The sequence below is a fragment of the Cryptomeria japonica genome, chromosome 2 (assembly GCF_030272615.1).
Source record: "Cryptomeria japonica chromosome 2, Sugi_1.0, whole genome shotgun sequence".
NCBI classification, from domain to species: Eukaryota; Viridiplantae; Streptophyta; class Pinopsida; order Cupressales; family Cupressaceae; genus Cryptomeria; species Cryptomeria japonica.
In genome coordinates this window covers 292714357-292741208 of record NC_081406.1, presented here as the reverse complement: position 1 = coordinate 292741208, position 26852 = coordinate 292714357, and the positions used below count along the sequence as shown (strand labels likewise).

Below are 26852 nucleotides of genomic sequence, written 5' to 3'. Positions count from 1 at the left end.
ACTGGCAAACAATGCATGTAGCTTAGATACTCTGTTTATAGTAGTGATATTTTGTTTTTACTGAAGACTTCTCTATTGTGATTGAATGGATTTTTTGAGGTTCATCAAACTACATTTGGTTAAAGTATTCAATTATAACTTTTTCTTGTCGTTTCATTGAAGGGCTTTCTCGTCTTTATTTGTAAATGTGTATGTCCTGTAAATGTTTGTAGTGTAAACTATGTGTTATAGTCATCACTGATCCTTTTGGTCTTTTAGTTCTTCTGTCTTAGCTTGAATATCCATCTTCTTGTATTTGTGCGATGTATGTTCCGTCTATCTTTTTTGTTTTGTTTTGTGCTCAGAATCTCTTTGGTCTCTCTTTTCAAGTTGTAATTCTCATTACATTTGTAGAACACGAAATCATTTTTAACCAAAGATTGATCAAATCAAGCATTATATTGTAACAAAATAGTATTAAAAGATGGAAATAAAAATCTGCTTTTCTGTTTTTATATGCTGCTGGAGTACCCATATTGGCTAAAGCCATCCGAGTTGAAGAGGTTGTTTTTGTCTTCCTCAGGTGTTGCGAAGTGTTGGTCAGTGGTCAGCAGGCACAAGCCAACTTGAGGAAACTAGTATTCATGCAGCGTATATTTCCCTTATTGAAAAAGCAGAGCATTTCATATATATAGAGGTAAACAGCTATGGTTCGGATGCAACTTTGAAGATTGATGCTTGTTGGATGTTCATGACCTTTGGTTCTCTAGCGTGTAACCAATGCATATGGATTAGGTTCCACATGCTAGTAAGCTTGTCTCAAAGTTCTATGTGCACATTTATAGGGGTGCTACTAAGCTACTTAGCATAAATTCCACTTCTGTGAATATTTATGAAAAATCTTACATTAAAGCATTACTTAGCTGAGTAGTATTTTGTTCTTTTTAATTGACATGTTTTACAGACTTTTGTGGAACATTTTTCTTCTCACTTTTTTGATTTCTAGCAAACATCCCAAAGTACAGAGTCATGAACCTTGTGAGATGTAGGCTCACCAATCTAGAAAATATGCAATTTTAATTTTTATCACATAAGTTCATAACTACTGGATTTGAACATTCTTTCTTGTTATAACTGTTAATAATCATTTTATGAAGTTTTGAATAAATTTATTGGTTAGAATAGTCTTTAGATTTGCTAGGAATTTCAGTAATTTCTTGCTTTTTTTTCCTAATTAGATATGCCTTACAAAAACATATTAATATTTGTATGGGGTCGTTGATTATTTATATCTGGTGGGAGTCCTAAACCTGGATTTCTAAATATAAGGTTTTTAAATTGTGATCTTTCTTATATTTATAATATCGTTTCTTCCAATTTCTATAGTAGGCTGAAGGGATTAATGACCTTGATAACTCTAGGGATCCCCTGTAGGCACTGCAAATGATACTGACAGCCTCCTAAAGAAAAACGAAGTACTGCCCCTGATCAGCGTACTGGAAGAAATCCAATAATGACTGCTTAAGCCTTATTAGTTATTACAGACAATATGATGTCATAAACATGCCCCTGCATAATATCATTAACGTGCAAACACAATATTAGATAGTAGTTTAAATATATTATCCATTGATTTCATTCTAGACATAAACCCAAGTGCCAAAACAAATGAAAAAAAAATGACATAAAGGTGGAGAGATGATCTACATAGTCTGATATGAAATGTAGCTTCAGGAATATCTTGTCTGTAATGTTTCATATTTGATCATCCTCATGTAGCACTAAATTTGGAGCCCTGTCGTTTTGGTAACATCTTGAAATCCACATTCCATCACATTGTTTATCCATTCAAATTTGTTGTATTCTTTCAAACCTGAAGGTGAAGGATTCTATGCACTAAAACTCAACTTCATTTATCCTTTTGAGATAAGTCTTCTTTTCAGTATAGTGTATAAAATAATGGACTAGTTTTTCTGAACAAGGAACTAGGAATTAGCAAGAACAGTTTAGCGTTGAGCTGTATGAGGCTTGGCATTTCATTTCACAGAGTCTCCACTACCAAATGCATTATTTTGATGTTTATTTAGTTGAGTTCATTAAAATGGCCTAAGGTTTCAATGTGGAACACGAAGTATTCTAAGAATGCTTGCGAATACTATTCTTCCAGAAACTAAGTGGAGAGTCATTTTTGAGATGGATGAAATATCAAGATCTTGACCATGTAGAAATGGATGGGGATGTGCCCACACGGTTTCCTGCAGTCCTGAGGATGGGTGGTGTGGTGTTGCTGGGCTCAGCATGACTACATTGTTAGTTGGACTATAGATTTATTCTGGGGGCACAACAGTGTTTTGTTTTCTGCTCTATTCTTGGCAGACTGCAGAATTTTGTTTTCTGATCTATTCTGAGTAGACTGCAAACTCTTCTTAAAGTTCTGCCATATTATTTTTATTCTTGGCTGCTGATTTATTTTTAGATGTTTCTTTTGTGATTATTGACAATCTAAGATTAAGTTTGGTTTTTTTAAAAAAAAATTTAGTGTGTCAAGTTTGTAGGTTATTTATGACCTTGTGGCATCTGTCTTTGGCGTTCAATTTTTTTTCCGAATACTAATTTTGGTTTTTTTAGCAACTAAAGAATTTTGATTTCATTTTCTTTGTTTTTCTTCAATTACTTTCAGACGTTTGTGCATGCAGGTTAGTGCACTTCCAGTTGCAGGTTCGTTGAAGATTGAGTTAGTCAATTTGGTTTAAACTCTAGAATGCAGAATCTGCATATCATGTACTAAGTTTAACCATTGTTCCATGGACTTTTGGAATGGGGGGATCAAGAATTTAAATTTGGGGATATTGTGGGGATGATGGTTGGTGGTGCATATATACATAGAAGGGATTTGAAAGTAGAGCCCCTTGCAAGATCAAGGGGCAGCATCCTCCATGGGGGTTTGGGGGCATTGCCCTTGGTGCATTCATTCTTGTGATACGAGATGGGTTCAACAAGTGGAGCCCCTGCCAAGACCATAGGCACCTTCATGGCACACACCATCTTTCATAATTTTAGGAGTATGTTTTCAACTTATCTTCAACAACTCACTTTTTCTGACCAAATTTTCATTTTTTAACAACAGTGAAACTATAGAATCTAACTGGTCTAAGTGATGAGGGCTATACAAACGAAGACATTAATATCATCATTCTTGAATCTTTTCAAATAATTAAACAACTTCATAAAGTTGAGATAATAGAGTGTGCATCTAGGTAAACAAAAACATTAACATTTGTTTTAACTGTTTGTTTTTTCTCCAACACCATGTAAGCATTCATACTTTCTTCCAAGGTCAACCACTTGTACATACAATCATGTTGTTTATCTATTCAAAGATTTAAAACAAGTCCAAATATTATCATGACACAGAGAAACTATGGAGATGAACAGCAATTTTGGGGATGTCATGTAATTGAAATCCTCCATGTTCGTGAATGGAAGTGCTACTGCCTTTGAGAAGGAGGTTCCAGAAGGTTTTAGTGCCTTTACTCCAATGGTTGAAGTATATTGGATGAAAGGTGTGATGCGCTAATTGCTCCAAAGACATGATTGTTGATTTGCAATTTTAATAGGTTGCTGATCTGATTTGATTTCAGCTGATTTGTTCAATTTTAGTGTTTTCTAGCAACTGTAGACATGACTATTGTCTTAAAAGAGCGTGACTGCTAGAGTGTGCTTCAAATTTACTTCTTGTAACTGCAAGTTGTTGAAGAAGTTGATGTTTGGGTCTTTGTAGCAAACATGTTGACACCTCCAACTGATCTTGTTTAGTTGGCTGAACTTAACAAGATGTTGGGCATGACAAAGTTCATCATCTTGGATTTGTGAAGCATCATTCAATTCCTTGCATTGTTGAAAATAAATTAGCAAAGGAGATGCATGATATCTTGACCACTCTGAATCAGAGTATGGACATCCCTCATATCAGATACATGAGTTACAAACACAGTAGCCGCATTCCTAATGAAGATCATAGAACTTTGTCATCAATAGGATGAAGAGTTGGTACACACAACCTTATATGGGTTTTTTCCATCTTCCAAACCGTTTGTTTGTACTTATGAGAAGCTTCCCACCTCTTGAGAAGCTTTAGGATGTTATAATTCAGGAATAAACTAGATTGGAAGATAGTTAGAATCCATCCAAAAATGATCCCTAATAATTTTAAATCAGTGCCTCTCTAGATATGTGGAAAATCTATCTGCACTCTTTCTGCTGTAGTATATGGTCTATTCCAACTAAGGACCGATTTATTTGCCTGTCCCAGAAGGTTCATTTACATTGCCTTAACATTGAGAAAGTGAAGGCTTACAATTGCCATCTATAGAATATCGCTTTTGGCATTATTGAAATAGTCTTTGCCCCTCTGTCCAGCAAGGTATAATGAAAGAAATGGAGTTTCTCTGTAAATTGTGCTCTGAGAATCTCTGTGGAGAGGCTAAGTGCTATTCAATGCATTCCTCTCCCCAATGTCAAATTTTGACTGAGATATTGTCCAAGATGCAGAACACAAATCTCTCTACCCTGTATAAAGAGTTCTAAATAAATTTGTGCAGGTTTCTACTCAAAATATGCTAAATCCATAGTTGTGAACAAAGCCTACCAGCAGCAGAGCCCTAAATTTTTAATATATCCTCTTTCCCTTCATTTTGCTGTATGAGAGGAAATATTCAACCAATCTTGGCTTATACACAGTTCTGACAAGATGTTTCCACACTCTCTTTCTCATCAGCACTTCCTCAACAAACTCTCCCCTGCTCTTGAACCACCATGCTGCATTCAATCAAATTTGCAACTGTTATAATGCTGTTTAACACATCAGTCTGGCCCAACCATCTCTTAAAGTTGTCTCCAAGTTTTGCCTATAGATCTGAGCACTCCCTAGTCAGAGTGTTCTCAATGCCAAAGTGGCTCTGATTTATGTCTAGGAGGGTCTGAATAAGAGTTTGATTACAATCTAAGGACAACAACATCAATCCAGGAATATACTCGAGTGGACTGCCCTCATTTCCATGAGTAGTGAAACAAACTGAAACAAGGAGGTCCTGAAACAACTTGAAATGGATAAATTCCCAAGATTTGAAGTTAGAAGACACAGCTGAGCATCTTCTTTTGCTGAAGAAGTTTCTGTGAGGTGTAATTGTTTTAACTTTTTTTGTACTTCAGGCTCTCTTCTGAAAATCCATGACAAACGTTGTTGCATATAATTGATATCTGTATATGAGTTTTGGCTTTCTTTCTGCTCACTAGGACCCTGATCAATTGAATGCACTGGAAAGGTATTGGGAACCTTTTTGTTTCAGTCTCTAGCTTTCTAGGTTTGGTTAAATAGTTTCTTAGCTTACCATTCTGATCAGCAGCTCCTTATAATTTCAGTCATGAATTTTATTAAGGTGTTTGGACTTACAGATTTCATTCGATGCTTTGAAACTGTCTCTGACCTATCAGTTTCTTATGATTATGTAGTTTTAACATATTTACCTTCTTTCTTGTAGCTACTCTTTTTATTCTATAAAATTTTGCTTCATCGAAAGTAGGAGGGAAAATATATATATCTTTATTTGGTTTCTCTTAGGTGCAATATTTTTTGTTTCTCTTTATACTTGTGGGTATTTTATTCTAATGATCAATCTTCAAAGAAATTATTGTAAATCTACTGTATAGATAATGCTTCTAGAGTGGCTTCAATAGTTGAACAAATGAAGTTTTTTCTTGTTGGAGTGAATGGAGAAGAAGATATGCATAAATATTCTATTTTAGAAAATTATGTACTTATTTACTTAAAGAATTTGTGTTTTGCAGAATCAATTTTTTATTTCAGGTCTTGAAGGAGATGATATTATTCTAAACCGCCTATCACAAGCCATATATGATCGTATTATTCGAGCCCGTAATGAGAAAAAATGCTTTAGAGTTATTGTGCTGATACCGTTATTGCCTGGTTTCCAGGTAGTTATTAGAAAATATTGTTATTGTGAAAGATCCTTATATTACATCCATTGTAAGTGTTAAATCATCTCTTTACTTGATTTTTCATGCAGGGAGGTGTAGATGATAGTGGTGCTGCATCAGTTAGAGCCATAATGCACTGGCAGTATCGGACAATATGTAGAGGAAAAAATTCATTATTAGAGAGGCTTGAAAATGATCTTGGCACTAAAGTTCGCAATTATGTTTCCTTTTATGGTCTTAGAAATTATGGTAGACTTTCTGAAGGTGGTCTATTAGCCACCAGCCAGGTATTGCCTTTGTTGTAATGCTGTTAGTGCTAACTCAGTTTCAGTCTTGATGTCAGAGTTTCAGGAGAGTGCCTATGATTGTTAATATGGACATGTGTTTTCTTAGCGTGATTGAATTTGAACTCCATTTTATTTTCTTTGTCATCTAGTAAATTATCTTATGCAATCTGATAGATAACTTTGTTTAATTTGTATCTCAGATTTATGTGCACAGCAAACTAATGATAGTGGATGATCGTGCTGTCTTGATTGGATCCGCTAATATAAATGATAGAAGTTTACGGGGATCTAGAGACTCTGAGGTACTTTATCTGTTTACCTGCAGTACCTATTACTGTATTACATGCTTTTGAAATGGATTGCCGTAGTGTTGTCAGATGTATTTTCTCCATATTCTCATTTGGCACCTAAATATTAGTAATGAGCATGTAATTAGTTACAAAAATTGTCTGTTCTTCAATTTCAAAGTACTAGGTTCGAAAATCATGAAGAATATCAAATTTTGTATTGAGAATTTGTCGAATAGATATTAGTAATACGTGAATATCTTCCAGTTCAAGAAGGTACAAGTGATTGTTTTTTTTAGTGAACTATTAAGTACATAATATTTTTGACCTTTAAAATCATATTTTGTTTGGGTGCAGAGTTTTGCAGGTTAAAAACACTCTAAAATAATCTGCCTATATTATATGTGGTGGTTTTAGTGATATTGTTTATGCATGTTTATGGCTATAATGATCATGTTATAGTGATATTGGTTATACATGTTTATGGTTATATCTTTTATGAAAGCTTATTTTGTGTTTGCTTTTTAAAAAATGGTGATCTTCACCATCAGATTCACCAGATGTTTAACATTATCCTGATACAAGGAGTAACCTTCATTTTGTGCTATGTGTACATTAGTTTGGCTTAAAGCCCCAAAAATATTTTCTTTCATACCTTGGAGAAAATGTTAATTTCAATTTCACCCGTAGAACCTTTCAGATACAAGTGGATGCTTTTCTATATGGCAAATTATTCAGGGTACAAATTTGTGGTCGGAATAGCAGTTTCCCATTCCATGAGGTCCATCAAATATCATCTAACTTGCTGCTCCAATGTATTCATGCATTATGATCCAGTCAATTACTTTGTAGCATTGAAGTTCTTTTTCTTCATAATGAGTTTTTGTGTTTTAATTTTTGGTTGAGGAACAATATACCTGGTGTTTCACATAAATAGCAATTACCAGGAGAAAAGGTAAATGGGTTAAAAACTTAAAATAGAGATGAGAAGTAATTGCTCATATCTAGTTTATGCATCTCATTTTGTTTGCCTACGAATATCATAAACATAATACTGGTAACGAATATTGTTTTCATTGTCTCTTAATGCCACACAAATATCATGTCTATTGCTAAGGTGCCAATCTTTTGATTTTCAGATAGCCATCCTTGTAGAAGACAATGAATATGTTGATTCATATATGAATCAGGAACCTTGGAGAGCAGGTAGATTTGCTTTTAATCTTCGATTGTCACTCTGGTCAGAACATCTTGGTCTTCAAGGCCCAGAGGTAAACATTTTTTCCTTCTCTAACTTATGCAGTTATACTCATTTTAATGCATTTCAAAGTTCAAACCTTAGTGATATTAATACCATTTTGAAGAGGAAGTATACAAAACTGTGAATTGCTTTTCTATTTTATAGTTGAGAAGAGGAATTTTCCCACTACATGTGAATTATTTGAAAACTTTGTTAATAATTTCTGAGTATGTCAATTTGTAAAAGCATATACACTGTTAAAATGAGTGGTGATGCTTTTGGAAAGTTCATACTCAGGTTGCCTAATTGAGCATATCAGATTATTTTTGTGGAATTGAAATAACCCTCACTTTTTAAGTGAATAAATTTATGGTGCCATATATTGGTGTCTAAAATTTAAGTCCTGCAAAACTTTCCTTATTTAAAAGAAGAGAAGAACGGAAGAAATAATATTAGGGATCAGCCGAAGAGTTAAGTTGCATATGTATTAAGGAAACCCTTTAGCTTGTCCTTCAACAAGTTCAAAGTAACAATAAAATGCATATAAAGTTATGTACTGCTTGCAAGGCAAAGACATATAATATAAATTCAATGTGTACAAAGTACAAACCAATGTTTCTTTGTTTAAGATGAAGAAATCACTATTACCTTCCATCAACCCTGAAGTTGTCCTTTTCATCTGTGCACATCCAGGAAACACCACTTCCAAACCCATTACTACTTGTCTTGAGCTGGGAATGTGGCATTTCTATTGTGACCTAACATAGCATGTGAAATAAATTTGCAACAACCTATTCCACTATGGTATGCAATCCATCAACTGATCCATTGAGCTAGGTTTCAAAACAAAAAAAATCGCAGGCTTGGATAAATGATTACCATGATTAGTTATTTATCCAAACCAAGTAAGTGTTCATAGGACCAAAGAGAATCACAACATGCCAGTGGCTTCACTATCATTTTGATTGTAATAAAAAATTTCTATGATTATGATTTGAAGAGTACTAGTTGACAAGTGGAAACCAACCTATGTGTCCCTCTTTAATACCTTAATGAAACACCCACTTAAGACATTGTTGAAAGAAGGGAAATGATGGGTTTCAAATTTTAGAGTCACTCCTCTATGAAGGAATATTGTTGATCACCCAGTATTAAATGCAACATCATAAACCCTTTTCTTTTTGAAACTGTGGGGTTGTGAGTTCCTATAGAAAAAGGAGAACAGATTTGTGATTTTCTTGGTCACTTTAGGAAGGGATATAAATTCCCTCAGTAGAGTGGTGGTCTTCTCGTCATTACATCCGATATCAAGATTCTGATAGCAGTTTAATCCTTTTAAATGCTCCAGGCAATCAGATCGAAGTGGTATGAAGCATTTACTCTGGCAACTTTAGAAGGAGTTTCCGATTCAATATAACTATATCAAACTCTAAAATTAAGTAAATTATGAGTGTCAGTAGAAGCCTTAGGTGATTGAGTAAATCTTAAAGGTAAGCATTCCTTTTACAATGCCAATGACTAGACACAAATGTGCTCAAGACATTAATTTTGTAACAACCCCCAAATGTAACTCCAAAATTTTTCCTAGTTGTAACAATTTAAATAAAGCATGCACGTAATGAAACAAGTGCAAAGTCCAATGTAAGCGAATATAGTCATTTCCATTACAAATTTACAAGTGAAAATCATTTCATACATGAGTTTCAATAAGATCATGCTACATCATAACCAATGTTACATCCAATGAATTTAATACATCAATATAGGCAACATTATTGGCAATAGCCAAGTATGACCCAAATTGTAATATAATGTTAAGTCATGTGTATGTAAGCATTTGTTGTGTAACAGTCCTCCAACATGTCAAGCATTAACTGTCAAGAGGAGGATAACATGAACTCACACATTGAACAAAATCCGATCCTCCCCATCCATCCACTTGGCTTGAAATGGTGAAATAGATACTACATAGTCAATGTAATGATATATTATTATTTTCTTTTCTTGTTATCTTATGCAAATTTACAATCACGAGCCAATAGAATACCCTACCATAGGGCAACATTCACAACGTTTCACAACACTTTGTGATAGAAGATTACATTCAACATTGACAAGACTATATGGAACATCAAAAGACACATTGAACATTCACGACACTCTACAAGCAATACATAAAGGAATTCAACTTAGTACAAGACTTCACAAGTCGTCCCAAACAAGTGAATCACAAAATCAAGTTACCCATTAGCTATTAGAGTGATTAAGTCCAACAACTAAGCACATCAAGACAAGCCATGTTCAATGATTGATCCAAGATCCATCAAATCCAATCATGATTTGAACACACACGAGACTTTGCAACTTGTCTATAAAATGTCAAATTGACACATTTTCAACTTGGAATTAATTAAACTGATATCCCAACAAAACCACACTGAACTGGGTACAACGAGTACTAGCAATATCAGTCTACCAAGCTCCCCTATCCTTTTCAAAATTTCTGTACTATTATAGGTAGACACCCTAACTTTTGGTAGAAACTAAGAATTTAAGTCATAGGATTTACCCATTGGAGAATCCCTAGGCCATTGTGGTGGATGTACGATATGAATAAACTTGACTATGTCTCTATACAATGCCCCCATTTTGACCTCATGCGATACAATGTGTGCATAGCGAGATGAACCATCGCTTGCTAAGTAACCAGGGAATATGACTTCCCATTGATCACAAAATATAGTTGTTGTAATAATAGGATCTATTCTACATATTTTCACCTAAAATATCAATATCTAATAAACATAAACACAATTTAAAGTTCATCCTAATGAAAAGTTTAATCAACACCTAAGCTTTCACCTTACATACTTATTTAGTTGACTCCTAAGGGAAGTACTGACAATTTTATGGTAATCATGACAATAAAAACAACACATATTTTTAGGACTTGAAATCAAGCTATTTCAAAAACTTGAGTGTCTAGAATGGATTTGACCTCTGTGACTCGCAAGATCAACCTCAAGGGTCTTGGGAATGACCATGAACCTTAGGCGTTTTTGTAGGTTTTGATCCACCTAGAGATAAAAGTACATATTTTGAAAACTGTGAAATAGCAGCAATAAGTTTATAGATGCATAATCATGCACAAATTCCCAATTGATTTACCAAACAGATTTCTCAGTTTCAATTGCTTTTGTTTAGGTTTTAGGATTTCTCTCTCCCAACACTAGCTCTTGATTTCATGGTCAGGTCTGATTTTTTGACTTAAACCTAAGTTGCCAATCTAGGTATGTAAACAGGCATGGGTTTGAGTTTGGGCACAACCATATATCAACCTCGAGGACACATCCATATTAAGTATATCATTCTTCTGCAGCCATGAAGTCCTCCTGAGCACCATCTTTATAGCTACCAGCATCAAACTATTTGGTGCCAAGAACATCACCTTCACCCCTAAATGACATATCCATATTATAATCTATATATTGTATTATAATAATATTATGATATTTTAATAAGTATTATAAAATTATATTATAATGTAATATAATCTCAAATATAATATATAATAATAATATAATCTCTAACTAATGTTTAATACTATAGATATGCAAAAGCTAATCAGAGGCAAAATCAATGAACTATCCTTAAATTTGCATTACGCAATATTTATAGTTATACCAAGCCTAGTTCCACCTCCTTCACTTAACCTGTACCTGACACATCATAAATTGAGATATACCTTAGTAGCAATGCATTATAGAATAAAATTTGCATAATAAATTATCTTATTAATTATTTCATAACCTTCTTAAGCCTCAAATACAATCACTCTCTAATTGTAATCATGTGAATGACCCCAATGTCAAACATCACTATCAACCAACAAACAAGCAAGGCGAGGGTTCTCATTTCAATGCCCCCTCTGGACAAACAACAGTGCAAATCAAATGGGTTGACAATTAGGGTATTTAAATTTTCTATTTTTATGCTAAATTATTTGAGTGGAATGGATTGAAGCTTTCATTAATACATTAATCATCACATTAATACATGTATGCTGTGCTGAAAGTTGCTGGAATTCAGTAGTCAGTCAGAAATTGTGTTATGCATTTTAGAATTAAAAAATTAAATCATAACTTATGCAGCTCATTTTCATTTGCAGATAAACAAAATTAAGGACCCTATATCTGAGGCAACATACACACATCTGTGGAGAGAAATTGCAGAGGTGATCTTTGGAATCGTTTAGATCCATGTTTGTGAATTCTTATTTGCAGTTATGCAGTTTGATTTGACATTCTCTGTTTTTTGTTCTAATTTAGAACCAATGATCATTTTGATTCCTAGTTACTTTCTATAAAGCTTGTTTGTTTCTTTTCCGGAGCTTCCCATATTACTTTTACTAATGTCCCATCTGATGGTGATTTCTTTAAGAATAATTGAGTTTTTCTTGTTATTGTTTTATGCACTTCAATGATTTCTAACTACTATGCATTGAGGTTCTTTGTCATTTTGACATATTCATGCTCTCAACATATTTTCAGAACTCGGCAAGAATATAATAGAATTATTTATCCCAATTTGAAGGTAAAATTGCATGATGGGATAGTGCGAATGAATGCTTCTAATATTCCACTACAATTACAGGATCTCTAGGATTGCTAGAGAAGACAGGAGTACGTTTAGTTCAAGTGATATCTCAAAACGATGTCCAGTCTAAAATTGCCAAGTAGAAATAGTTCGGCAACATGTATACAAAATTACAAATTTAAATGAACTTTGTTGATTTAAAATATTGGAGGCTAAATCAATCAAAATAAATAAATATTGGAGGCTAAACTAAAGATACCAAAGAATTTGAAATTCTGAAATGGGAGATAAGTTGTTATTCCTAAGTTTAAGATATTAAACCAAACAATAATTAATTGTTTTTTTTGAAAAGATCAAATTCTTATTTCATGTGATGATCATATTATCAACTGCGTGAAGATCTAAATGTTGAGGAGGAAGCCAATCTTGTCTTGAAGGGGCTCTATGCTGTAGTCAGCATTTTAGCTAGTGGATAGCTACTGGCCCATTAAAAAGCAACTAAGAAGCAACATCATCTGCTACCTACCACTTAGCAACCCTGTTGAAATATATAATGATGCAAATGGATTTTACTATTGCCTCAGATATGCATATGATGAGAGGAATGGTTGTGTTGGTGATCACATGGACATTAGTGTCAGTGGGGCACAATTCAATCATTACAAAAAAACAAGGATGCAAGTGACTTTCTATTGGCTAGATCTGAGAGTAACTATGTCAAATGACAATGATCAATTATAACATATGAAAGACGAAATCAGCAAATGTGAAGTATCACAGTGCCATTTACTTTATTGCAGGAAAGCTTCCGTAGTGATACAAAAAAATGTGTAGAATTAAGTCCTATGAAACCATTTTTGGTTAACACTCCACTGAGAGGTGGAAGGAAGTTAAACTCCTTCAGCTTACTGACATATTGTTGAGTGTTATTGTGGTTCTGGCAAAGAATGTTACTTGTCACCCTTGTGTAAGGATTAAATAGGTAACATGTTTGGAAGTATCATCATTGATTGATTTTCCCAGAGAATTTTTTTGAACTGCATGTTGTCCTTGATCATCGTATTACCATTACTTCTGCTTGAGGGAGAATCTCTAATATCCAATTCCTTTTACAGAAATAACTGTACCAATAGTGTAGTCAAACAGATACAATAATAGTTTCTTTTTTAAATGTTGGGTAAGTAAATTGTTCATCGGCAATGAAATGTCTTAGTATGCACCTATATCTTTTTATTTCCGTAATAAAATTCAAAAAGCATCAGCGGGATCAAATCTAAGCTGTTATTTCTTTAATGGTCATTCTCTATGTTGGTTTTTGTAGTATCTTACTGTGATTTCAGCATTCAGCTTGTATTTGAAATTTGAAACTGTGTTTGATTCATAATTTATCCAACACAAGCAATGGACTATTATTGTGTGCTACTAGTGGATTTTTCATGGCCTTGATTCAATAAAACCCTGTGCACTATTCTATGTGTATATGAAAGATCCCTCATCTAGTTTTCTTCTACATGGTGTCTTCAATTGTAGATTAACAACAATGTAGTGACATACTTGATGCTACTTTTGATGCAGACAAATACAGCAGTTTATCAAGACGTGTTTGAGTGCATTCCAAATGATCTGATTCGTTCTAGGTAAGCACTTTTGACCATTGATTTCTAGGGTTTGATAAAATATTCGGCTCATAAAACATTGATACGTGCCACATCTTTCTTAATTCCTAATTTTTTATACAAATATTTCTAAATGGTTTCAAATTTTGTAGGTTTGCTATTAGACAAGCCACAGCACAGCGGAAAGAAAAAGTAGGGCACACAACCATTGACTTGGGTATTGCTCCTGATAAACTTGATGATTATGAAAATGGGTGTTATAAAGGAACTGATGCCTTGCAAAGATTGTCGGAAACATGCAAGGGTCATCTAGTTTCCTTTCCATTGGAATTCATGTGTGACGAAGACCTGCGACCAGTATTCAATGAAAGTGAATATTATGCATCTCCTGCAGTCTTTTACTAGTTGTATAGAATAGGGATGATGATGGCCTTTCTAAAATTATTTTAGTTCAATAACCTTATCTAAGGGTGTTAAATTATGTCTTCTATGAATAAATGACTGATTAGTAACAGTTGTATCTCCAAATTCACTTATGGTAAAAGCCAATTCTTTGAGCTTTTATTCAGCAAGCTCTGTACACATAATTTATGTTCACCAAATGACGGATTTCATGAAGGGGTAACTCTGAAGATATTCACATGAAACAAACTTAAAGTTGCCACATGACTTTCTCATTCTTAATATACTATACAATTTGAAGAAATTAAAAAAATACAATCAAGTACTGTTTCCCACATAATGCAACCACCTTTTAATTGGCCACATGATCAAGAAAGCAATGCATCCAAAAGAAAAAAGACCACAAAAAATGAAAATAGCATGAATTACATATATAGACACTAACAATAAGGTCTTGCAGTAGATCCTCCTTAAAATTTGTGTGGGAGGGTGTTCATATGCCATGTGTTTCTTAGAATCAGCCTGAGCAGCTGTTTTCATTTTTGAAAAAAGCTTACCATAGAGAATGTTCTCTCATTACTTTGTGTGAAGATTTGTGTGTGGGAACATGTCACACGTCTGTGTTTTTAGAATCAACCTGAGCACATGTTTTGGTTTATCAAATAAATTACTATATTTAATGTTTCCTCGTTTCTTTTGAATCTTCTGAGGAAAATTTTAAATAAAATTTGTATTTTATATTCTAAGGCATGGATTTTATTCTATAAAAAATATAGATTGTCAAAAAAAATGTTCAATTTATCAAAACCAATAGAAGTGAAGAATTTTAAATGAAGTAAAATATTTCAGAAAAAATAGAACTAGGTACAATTTTTTTATCAGGTCTTATTAATCAATAAACATGCAAAAGTTCAATAGAAGTATGAACGTAAAAAACATTAAATATAGAAAAGTTGAGTGTTGTAAAAATTATCGTCTTTTCTAGTAGAAGTTTACGGAGGTCAAGACCTTAATGACTTCCAAGACCTTAATGACTTAATATGAAAGATTTAATTCAGACCCTAATCCTTTACTCATTCATATATATATATAATACTAACTTCTTTATAATAGAAATGGTGTAAGGTTTGGAAACTAGAGAAAGAATGTCAAGGGTGGAAGGGTGTTCTAGAAATGCCATGTAAGCATGTAAGTGTCTGCCTTACATGATATTGATACTTCATGTTCAACTTCTTTATAATATAAATGGTATAACGTGTAGAAATTATATAACAAATGTCAATAATGGACACATGGACACATGGGCATTACTATAATATCCCACAAAACCAAATGGAGAAAGAGAAGTAGAAGAGCGCACCAGTGAGGTGTCTAGAAGATAAGAGAAAGAAAGAAGAAATGGAGTAGAAAAAGCAAATGTAGATTAAGGAATAGACATAAAGAATACAAAAATTGAAGAAATTTAGAGGAAAAGAAGATTGTGTGCTCGTCAATGGAATGTTGTTGGATTTTATTGGATTATATTAGCCTTAAAAGAAATCCTTGTAATAAAAGTTGAGGGTGAGGATTCAAACCCATGGAATAGAAAGATGAAGTTGACAATCTCCATGGCAAATTTTTGAAAAACTGCCAAATGTTGTTAATATGCATGAAGGGTTCGCCACAACTAGGGATGTCTTTGGAAAATAATAATTGTGAGGTTTGAGGTTTGTTGGGGCTAGGGAAAACATTGGTTCAAACAATGAAGGGTTTGGTTATAGAAAATATTAATTAGAATTCAATGTTTGAATTTACAATGTATAATATAATAAGCAAATTTTGTAAGAATAGTTTTATCCAATTTGGAGAGAAATGGGAGTATATATGTATGACAAATATAAATGAGATAGGGCACATGAATTTATAAGATCTTAAACTAGTATAGATAAAAGAGAGATTAATATAATGTATGTTAATTAATTATTGATAATTAATTTATATGTTTTTGATTAAATAATTAATGTATATGTTATATAGTTTTTATTATTCTATTATGTTAAATGATAATATATAGTGATTGTTAAATTGTTGAAAACTAAAAAATTAATATGTTATTTGGCCTTTTAAAATGGGGTTATTCAGATTTGATGGAGACTCATGAGTAATCTAGGGAAACCAAGAGCATGATGCCTAGTCATTGGTCACAATGAAAATGTGTTATTCTTTTTATAGAGGTACCAAGGATACAAATAATGATGTAGGGGCTTTCACTGCCACCTTGACCATCAAAATGACCATTCTTAGAATTATCCTAGGTGTTTCACAAACATTATAAATGCAATAAAGAAAGGAAGATGCTAGGAATATCATGTTATTACATGCATGGCAAAATTTGAATCGATTTGAGGTAATTGTCAAACATTGCATTCTTGAGATAAATCCACTAGTGAATAGATTAGAAATGCTTGTACTAATGATAAAGAGGAATTAATGATTGGAAATAAATTTAATGAGCAGAAAGGAATTACTAAAGCATCATAATAAAAACATAAACCCAATCCCTAATGGTAGGTAGTATGAATGAAAGGAAGTTGAGATGATGGAATCACATCGTACAATAATATATAAGGAGAGATAATAAATAGAGACATGCCTAATAATTCTAGATAAGAAAACAATAAATGACTTACATGCATAGACATGCAACCTATAAAAACATAGTTGACATAATGTTTTACCCTAGGAGAGCCCTTCTAGGAAAAGATCCAACCTCTAAAGTAGGACTAATTGTATTATCAACAACTATAATGGTTAGAATACAAATTGAGGTTTAAGCCTTTATAGGAGAATATATAAATTGTTAGGAAAGATATCACAACCTTGCATTCTAATGTGAAAAACATAGAAAATGTAAATTTTGGTGTATGGAACAAATTTTTTTTTTTTTAGGCTATAGAGAACATTTTTAGCTTGACCAAAAGAAGTCTAGATGGCTCATAATAAGTTCTCTACTTATGGGGACATGTATCTTTGAGCTCTATAATCGTAGAAATTGGGCTCAATCAACTTTTTAAATAAAAATTTATGGCCTCTTGCATAAAAAATGTAAGAGCATCTATGACACATTAAGGGAGATGTAAGAGGTTAATGACCAACTTATGTTGCATGTTATAATACATCATATGACATCTTTGAATGAAGATAATGAAACAAAAAGTGGAATGCCCTTAGTGAGTGGATTACGAAAAACTTACGACAGGTGTTAATAAATCCTATTATAGCTCATGGAATCATCTTGGGATTTGGGAACCAAGTATTTAGTGGTTTTAGCTCATGCTTTTCTAGTCATAAATTGAGAATTGTATTGCTTCTATTTATTGGGTGCTTGAGATGGATGTTACATAATAAGTTTTATAGGTATTTTTATGCTACCAAAAATAGTTTATATCGCTTGTTAGTGATACATAGTGTATTGTAACTATTGAATATTGAATAATACATTAAATTTCTTTGGAGTGTGGATTATTTATCTCGAACTATATTTTCCATGTAAATCAATGTGTTATTATATACTACCTTTGTGCTCATTTTTTTGTAATTGTATGATTTGTTTAATTTTTACATGTACCCCCTCTTATAGATTAGTGTAGGAAGCGTATTTTGATCCTTTGCTTCTTTTCAATTTTAATATATTGATGGAGAAATCTCAACATAATTGTATTTGCAAAACCTTTTGGCAATACTTCTAAATTAGTTACTTAATATATTTAAGCATGAGCGAAACTAGAAACCATGAATAGTTTCTAAAACCATGTGTCAAAAACTACTAGCTAAAATTTAGGCATCCATGTCTAGGCACAAATCCCAATGCCCAAAATAAAGATTAATTATTTGATAAAAAATTAGAAATTTCCACAACCAAACTTGGTGCTTAATTAGTCTTGTAATGCCTTTTTCATAACTACTTCATGGTTTTTTCAAATCCACAGTTTACTCTCTATCATCACGCTTTTTCATTTTCAACAACTCGTTACCTTAAATGTTGTCATAGTTGCAATTAGCAACTTCCATGGCATTATGTTTGTCTTATACTTGTCAAATTATAAACAAGTGACATCAAGAACTCCACATGTGGAGTAAACAATTAAATAAATGCTTCCAATATTGGAATATTATAAGGTGTATGCCACGCACCCCAACATTTTCCTAGTTTTAATATGCCTCACATAATCAAAATGAAAATTACATCAAATTTGTGAACTATCTACTAGGGGCTGAGATGACCATATATTCATAGCACCACCTAAAATTCTATATGCTCATAGGCTATGTCAATGCATATACAAAATTATCCAAAGTGTTACTATTTCAAGCAACACCTTCCTATACATCAACATGCTTCATTTGTGCATGAAATAGTGGGTTCCTTTCTAATAGGATTGTACTCTAATTGTAGCATCTTAAACGTGTTTGAACATAATCTCTTAAGCTAAATGGCCTCCGTATAGGCATGCGTAGTTGTCATATACTTTGTCTCTATAATGGACAAAGTAACCACCTATTGTTTGCTTATCCAATTGATTACATCACCAAACAAGCTAAAAGACATAATCACTAGTAGATCTCTCGTTTTCAACATCTTTTGCTCAATCTAAGAAAATAAATCCTTGTATATCCACCCTAAACTATGAACTACGTTTTCCATTGAAGATCCTTGTTGCTAAATCCCCCACTATTGGCTAATGAATTTTGGTCTTGTGGTTGTTGAAGTCCATGCTGACATATATGGGCTTGATGAAGGTGTTTGATAGAAAATATAGTAATTTTTAATGTTGGCCTCATTTTTTAATCAAACTATTTTAAAACTTTTTGTGCTTATTGCCCATCAATGTGTCATCATTTCAAACCTCCATATCAATCTTGGACATTTGAGATGAATTACCTACTCCTTTTCAACATGTAAATCATTGTGTTATAATAGACTACAATTAAGAAATCAAGTGTTCAAGGATTGGTAATCACAAAAGGCTAAGACATCTTTACACATATATGAAAATGGTCATTTCCACCAGGTGGTTTATTGTGGCTATGTTTTCTTGGTGCTCGTGGATCACGTACAAATATAAGCCTAGGTTTATTTACAATTTAGATCCTAAAAATGATGCCACTTAAGTTCCTCCCTCAAACATCTATGCTGAGGTGAGAAAATGGGGTGAATTTAAAATGAGAAGGAGATTGGTCAAAGTTAGAGGAATTAAACAGACCTGTAGATGAAGTCAAATTGAATGCCATAAATTGGTACATGTTTTTGGTTTTTGTATAGAAGACATATCACACCCATAGACAAAGGTGCTCTATATGAAGTCTAAAAAAATGACTTGAGATATAAGGCATGATATTTTCAAGTTCAAGACATCTACCTAATGATGATTAAAGAAACAAGAAAAAGAATTATTCGTCTACCGGCATAGTGAGGGATGCAATCCAGTTCCATCATTTGAAACAAAGATAATATTTTTGGAGATCATTGGTGATGCTAAGTGAAGCAATTTATCTTTGATGGGGCCAATGTTTTCCACTATCATAAAAAGTGGTTATGCTACATCTAGAGATCTAGATCATATTGTTGCTCTCATCTCTTGGAGAATGGTATTATTTCATGAGAAGTTGTTGGTAATTTCCTAAAATTAGACGAATTCCTTGTGTTTAGGTTTATGGATAGACATTCATCTTACACCCGTTACAAGATGTTGTGAAAAATCATTTGCTTATCAATTTGAATTTGGAGTGTATCATTATAAAAATCATGGTTATAATGTTTTAATTATTTAAATGTTATGTGAATGAAAAAGTGAAGGGTTTTATTTCATGGTTTATAATTTATTTTCAAGAATTAATTATGGAGGTGGGAAGATATAAATTTAATAAGTTCTATTGTACATATATATTTTTTGAGGTTTCTTTGGTGAGTGCTTATGGGACGAGGATTTTTTTTCTATAATTTTGTAACATCAATTGACTATCATTTTGACATAGCCATTGTACAAGGATTTTTGAGATACCTTTTTCTCAATTTATTGAGGGACTAAAGGAATATTTTATAGCTTTGGGTTTATTTATTTTCTTCATTGATTGTAAGTTTTCTTATGTTGAATTGTAATTATTCTTTGGTGATCGCCTATCATGTATGACTAGTTCTAATTTAGTTACATATTCTTCTTATGTTTATTATGTGACCTATTTATATATTAGGGAAAGGTAGTTTTTATCTTATTGGTTATCACTCTAGGTATGAATTATTAAACTTTATTTCATTGTTTGTTCCCTTTCCTTTTCTATTGTATGCCCATCCTTTGGAACCCTGGATGTATTTCATATATGTTTCATCTAAGGTTTCTCTCTTTTCTTTTTTATACAATTTCTTTTATTGCTTTTTGGTCAAAACCATACCATCAAAAATCCAAATCAAATCATATGATGGAGATGCCCCTCTCAAATGTAGAGGAAGATCACTATTCTATCAATGATCTCTCGACCAATGTAGGTAGTTGTGTCACCTTTCCTTGGCAATTTACAATTTTCTTATCTATTTCAAAGTGACAAGTTTGTTTACCAACATGTAGCATCTTGGAGAGATATAAAATCCTCTTCACCATAGTCCAATGAGCCTTGTTATGACTCAATAATTTTACTTCTTGGGTAATGTCAAGTTTAGTGCAAACTCTAGCATACATCATCACCAACTGCACTAATAGAAGGGACATGAGACACATCCTCCATCTCACAAGGTGTAGATGGGTACTACTCAAGTGATAAGTTTGTACCCATTGGAATAGGAACATTCTTTGGTCTATTGTTTATCATATTTAATTATTTCAACACAGACTCAACACTATTTCTCTAGTCCCACCAAATATTTTTATTTTTTTCTCTTTCAATATTCAATTCTAAGACAAACTTAATGTAGGATTTTGCCAAGATCAAGGGCACAATGAAAAGCATAAAAGGAGAGACAATAGAATGACAAGAACAAACTGTATTCTCATCAATATGCAAAATCAACTAGATTAACCAATACAATGAATATAGGCCTGCTTATATAGGCAAGGCCATATGGATGTACGAGCACACAATTATGACATGTGGCTCAATGAGAAACAAGGGTAGGTAAGAAATACTAGGGGTAGGTAGGAGAAATAATATAATATTCCACAAGAGGTGGATGAGCCACCGAATGTGGAGTGTAACAGCAAAATAAGACCACAAAAGGTGGAATTTCTCCTACAAGTTCTATCCCTATGTGCACACTTCCCTAAGTGTCTCAAATCCAAACTACGAAGAGATGCATTATCCTAAGTTAACTTAAGTAAAGTGTAATAATATCCAAAATGAATATTTATTTACACCAACACCCCCCCTTAAGTGCAACTTAGGGGAAGGAAGACTCAAGTCAACAATGCAAGATGGGTCCCAGCTACTAGGCCATGATAGGTACCCATGTACAATATGCAAATGTAAGCAAAACTATGCAAAGCAATCTCTCACAAATGGAGAAAGGGAGAAAACCCAGTGGGAAAAAACTCCCCCCCAAAAGAGAGATGAAAGTACAAAAGACTCTCAAAGAAGAAGGACAAAACTTCAATGAGGAAAAAGTCCCCCCCCATAAGAGAGGAAGGAGAAGTCAGCTGACCCCCCCTAATGACACATCCCACACCCCCAAGAGAGCTCGCAACTGCTGGAACTTGCTCTCGGTGAAAGGTTTGGTGAATATGTCAGCAACTTGCTCCGCTGTAGGACAATACTGCAAATCAATGACCTGCTCCTGAATGAGCTCTCAGATATAGTGCATATTAATCTCGATGTGTTTGGTCCGCTGGTGCTGGATCGGGTTCTTCGAGATTGCAATAGCACTCTGATTGTCGCAATGTAGAACTGTCAGCCATGGAGTGGTGAATCCAAACTTTGTGAGAATCTACTGGAGCCAAATGGTCTCAGTCGCTGCGTTAACAGTGCCTCGATACTCAACCTCAGTCGAAGAGAGAGAAATAACATGTTGCTTCTTTCTCTGCCAACAAATGGGGCCTGAACCAAGGTGAAAACTGTAACCGGAGGTAGACTTACGATCATCAAGATCGCCAACCCAATTGGAGTCTGTGTAACCAACCAAGCGAAGTCTTGTGCCTGCTGCATAGTGAATCCCATAGTGATGTGTACCCTGGATGTAATGAAGGATGCGTTTGGCGGCTTTCCAATGAAGCTCATGTGGTTCCTGCATGAAGCGGGAAACCAGGCCAACTGCAAATGAAATATCAGGGCATGTATGGGTCAAGTAGATGAGACTACCCATAAGCTGACGATACAAAGTGGCATCAACTGGTGGAGAAGAACATTGAGCCTCAAGCTTCACTCCTGAAAGAAAGGGAGTCAGTGCAGGCTTACAATCAACCATATGAAAGCGTGCAAGTAGATCAAGAGCATACTTGGGCTACAATAGTGTAATCCCAAAAGGTGACTGTGAAATCTTGATTCTGAGAAAGTAGTGCAAAAGACCCAAGTCAGTCATAGCAAATCTGTCATGCAAAGCAGATTTGACCCTACTAATGATGGATGTAGTACTCCCTGTAATGATCAAGTCATCAACATAGAGCACAAGTATCAAGTGAGAGTCATCCTGTCCCAAAATGTAGACATTCGGATCGGAATGACACTTGGTGAACCCTGCGGAGAGAAGAAAGGAATCCATCTTGGCATACCAAGCCCTGGGGGCCTGCTTAAGGCCATAGAGAGATTTCCTTAGTCTGCAAACCAAAGAAGTATCCTGGATGAAACCCTGTGGTTGCTCCATATAAATCTCCTCATCAAGATCACCATGAAGAGAAGCACTCTTCACATCCATCTGATGTACAACCCAACCATGACCTGCAGCAATAGCAAGTGTCAAGCGAATGGAGTTCATCTTGGCTATGGGTGCAAAGGTCTTAGTATAGTCAACACCTGCAACCTGAGAGAAACCTTTCGCAACAAGCCGAGCCTTATACTTATCCACACTACCATCCGCTGTAAACTTGGTTCAATAGATCCACTTACATCGAACCAACTTTCTCCCCTTAGGGAGATGGACTAAATCCCATGTGTTGTTCCTCATCAAGGAACTATACTCTTCCTCCATAGCTTGGTCCCACTCAAGAACCCCTGATGCTTCCCTAAATGTTTGTGGATTGGAAGCGGTAGCAATGAATGCATGTGGTAGATCCTGATGCTATGATCGAGTTCTCCGTGTATCTGAAGAATCCCCAACAAGAGAACTTGCAAACTCAAGTGTCTGTCAAGCCCAATGAGGTCTAGGTGGAGGTGGAGAACAAGGCTCCTCAACTGCAAGTGAACCCTGCGGAGGTGTAACCCTGCGAGTCGGAGTTGAAGGAGTCTCATCATCTGAATCACTAACATCACTATCCACAATGGAGGAAGGTGGAGGAGGTAGAGAGGCTAAGCTAGGAGAGCTTTCCTTAAAGTGAACACTCCTCTCAATGAACACCTCATGTGTCTCAGGATCCATCAATCTATATGCCTTAACACCCTCAGGATATCCAACAAATATGCAAGGCCGACTCTGAGGTTCCAATGCCTTGTGTCTCTATGGAGGTATGCGAGCCCATGTTGGACACCCAAAGACTCTGAAATGTCTCACAATCGGTTTCCTACCAGCCCAAGCCTCAAAAGGAGTAATACCTTGCAAAGCTTTGTGAGGAACCCAATTCTGGATGTGTGTGGCACAACTGATAGCCTCTGCCCAAAAGGCGGGATTAAGAGAACGTGCATGTATCATACAGCTAGCCATTTCTTTGAGAGTTCTATTCTTGCGTTCTGCAACTTTGTTCTGCTGTGGAGTGTAGGCAACAATAGAACTGGAAGTGGACCCTGTGGAGGTGTAACCCTATGAGTCAGAGTTGAAGAAGTCTCATCATCTGAATCACTAGCATCACTATCCACAATGGAGGAAGGTGGAGGAGGTAGAGAGGCTAAGCTAGGAGCTTTCCTCAAAGTGAACACTCCTCTCAATGAACACCTCATGTATCTCAGGATCCATCAATCTATATGCCTTAACACCCTCTGGATATCCAATAAATATGCAAGGTCAACTCTGTGGTTCCAATGCCTTGCATTTCTGCGGAGGTATGCGAGCCCATGCTGGACACCCAAAGACTCTGAAATGTCTCACAATCAGTTTCCTACCAGCCCAAGCCTCAAAAGGAGTAATACCTTGCAAAGCTTTGTGAGGAACCCGATTCTGGATGTGTGTGGCACAACTGATAGCCTCGGCCCAAAAGGCGGGATCAAGAGAATGTACATGTATCATACAGCTAGCCATTTCTTTGAGAGTTCTATTCTTGCGTTCTGCAACTCCATTCTGCTGTGGAGTGTATGTGATAGAATGTTGAAGATCAATCCCCTCAAATGTACAAAAATCCTCAAGTCTTTTGTTCACATATTCCCTTCCATTATCTGTGAGAAGAATCTTCACCACTTTCTTGGATTGCTTCTCCACACGAGTCTTGAAGTCCTGAAATTTGTCAAATACTTCACTCTTATGAATAAGAAAGTAGACCCAAGTGAAGCGGGAGTAGTCATCAATAAAGGTGAGGACATAGAGGGCCTTGCTAAATGAAGGTGCTGGAAATGGACCCGCTACATCGCTGTGAACAAGTTGAAGAACTTCCAAAGCTCTCCAAGCTTTCCCCTTATCAAACTTCTCCTCGGGATGCTTTCCCATGGAACACCCTAAACATACACCCTCTGAAAAACTGATTCGAGGTAGACCTGTGACCATGTCTTTAGTGCTAAGCTACTGAAGATAGCGGTAGTTGAGATGACCAAACTGCTCATGCCATAGCTTACTTTCAAAATTTGGATGAGTAAGAAAGGCCCTAGAAGGTGAACTTGGCACAAAGTGGGAGAATGAATAAAGCCTTGAGTTGTCATTGACTTGTCCCACTGCTACCAAGGCATCATCATCAAGTTCCTTTACCACAACTGAATCTGGTGTAAACTCAACCTTTTTCCCATTCCCATAGTGAGTGATTTGGTAGATAGAGAGAAGGTTGGTAGACAAGTTAGGAACATAGAGAACATTCTCAAAAGTTCCATCATCCATGTCAACTGAACCTTCCCTTCAACCTCTACTTGTGTATCATCACCTATGTAAATGTGAGGTACCTTAGATGGCTCCAATGAAGAAAACTACTCCTTTGTAGAACCCATGTGATATGAGGCACCCGAGTCAAGTATCCATTGCGGTGAAGAACCTGTTGTAGCCACAAATGCTTGCCCTTTTCCCTTAGAATGTGAGGAAGAGCAAGGAGATGAATCCTTCTTTGTGTAGGCAGATGGCAAGGTGATGTTGTTTTTCTTAAGAATATTAGTTAACTCATCAACTTGCTTTGTGTGGCATCGATGCTCATCATGACCATACTTCTTGCAATATGCACAAGTTGGTTTATCCTTCTTAGGTGGTGTCCCCTTCTTGGAAGAGGATGAAAAATCGCCTTGTGATGGAGAGGATGATTGTCCTTTTTCTTGTTGTGGCTTAGACTTGGATTGCTTCTTCTTCTTGTTGGAATCTTTGCCTTGACTTCCTTGATTCCCTTGATTAGCCACCAAAGCCTTGGACTTTGAAGACTTGAGAAGTCCCATGTTCAACAACTTAGATTGTTCCAATCTCAACATTTCTGTGAAAGCATCAAATGAAGGCATAACATAGGAACTCCCCACTATCAAACGATGAGTTTGGAAGCTAGACACAAATGCTGCATATTCTGGTGCAAGCTTGTCCAACAAGTTGAATATCAACTGAGCATCCTTTTTGTCAATTCCACAATCCTTAAGCTTTGCTCTTAGCTCATTTGCTTTGGTGACATAATCTTGGATTGTATCAAAACTCTTGGGATCCAAGTTGGTGAGCTCATTGTCAATCTTATAACCTTTGATTTCATCAACTTGACCATATAATTTCTGAAACATATCCCAAGCATCTTTGATTGTAGTACACTTTTCAATATGAAAGATGAGATCATCTGATACATACTTGTGCAAAGTTCCAAGAGCCATGCAATTCTTAGTGAGCCATTCTAATTGAGCATTAGGATCAACCTTAGGATCAGGTGGTCCTGCTATTGTTCCATCTATGTAATGTGTGAGACCCTTTTCCATTAATTTACTCCATACTTTAATTTTCCATGATGCATAATTATGTGGAGTTAAAGGTGGAAATTTATGAGGACTCATTGCAACAAAAATGAAAGAGCTCAAAGAGAGGCACAATCACACAAGACACCCCCCCAAATTCACTCAATCAAAGAACCCCCTCCAAAAGTGATGATTTGGCACTTTATACTTAGTGCGTATACAATGGGCCACTTGCAAAAAATGGCAAACTGGGCTTCTGATTTCAATTTTTACAACTTCCTCAATA

At 35.0% G+C, this 26852-nt stretch overlaps 1 protein-coding gene across 1 annotated transcript in view; it reads left to right on the top strand.

Moving 5' to 3' along the window:
* The window catches only part of LOC131032568 (phospholipase D zeta 1), a 108624-nt gene extending 94108 nt beyond the window's left edge, over window positions 1-14516 (top strand). Inside the window, exons 13-20 of the mRNA XM_057963580.2 lie at window positions 563-676; window positions 5827-5973; window positions 6066-6263; window positions 6464-6565; window positions 7690-7821; window positions 11959-12024; window positions 13962-14023; window positions 14155-14516. Of these exons, the coding sequence (XP_057819563.2) occupies window positions 563-676; window positions 5827-5973; window positions 6066-6263; window positions 6464-6565; window positions 7690-7821; window positions 11959-12024; window positions 13962-14023; window positions 14155-14407 (1074 nt within the window). The 3' untranslated portion in view covers window positions 14408-14516. The remainder of the gene's footprint in view (window positions 1-562; window positions 677-5826; window positions 5974-6065; window positions 6264-6463; window positions 6566-7689; window positions 7822-11958; window positions 12025-13961; window positions 14024-14154) is intronic.
* Window positions 14517-26852: the final 12336 nt, after the last annotated feature.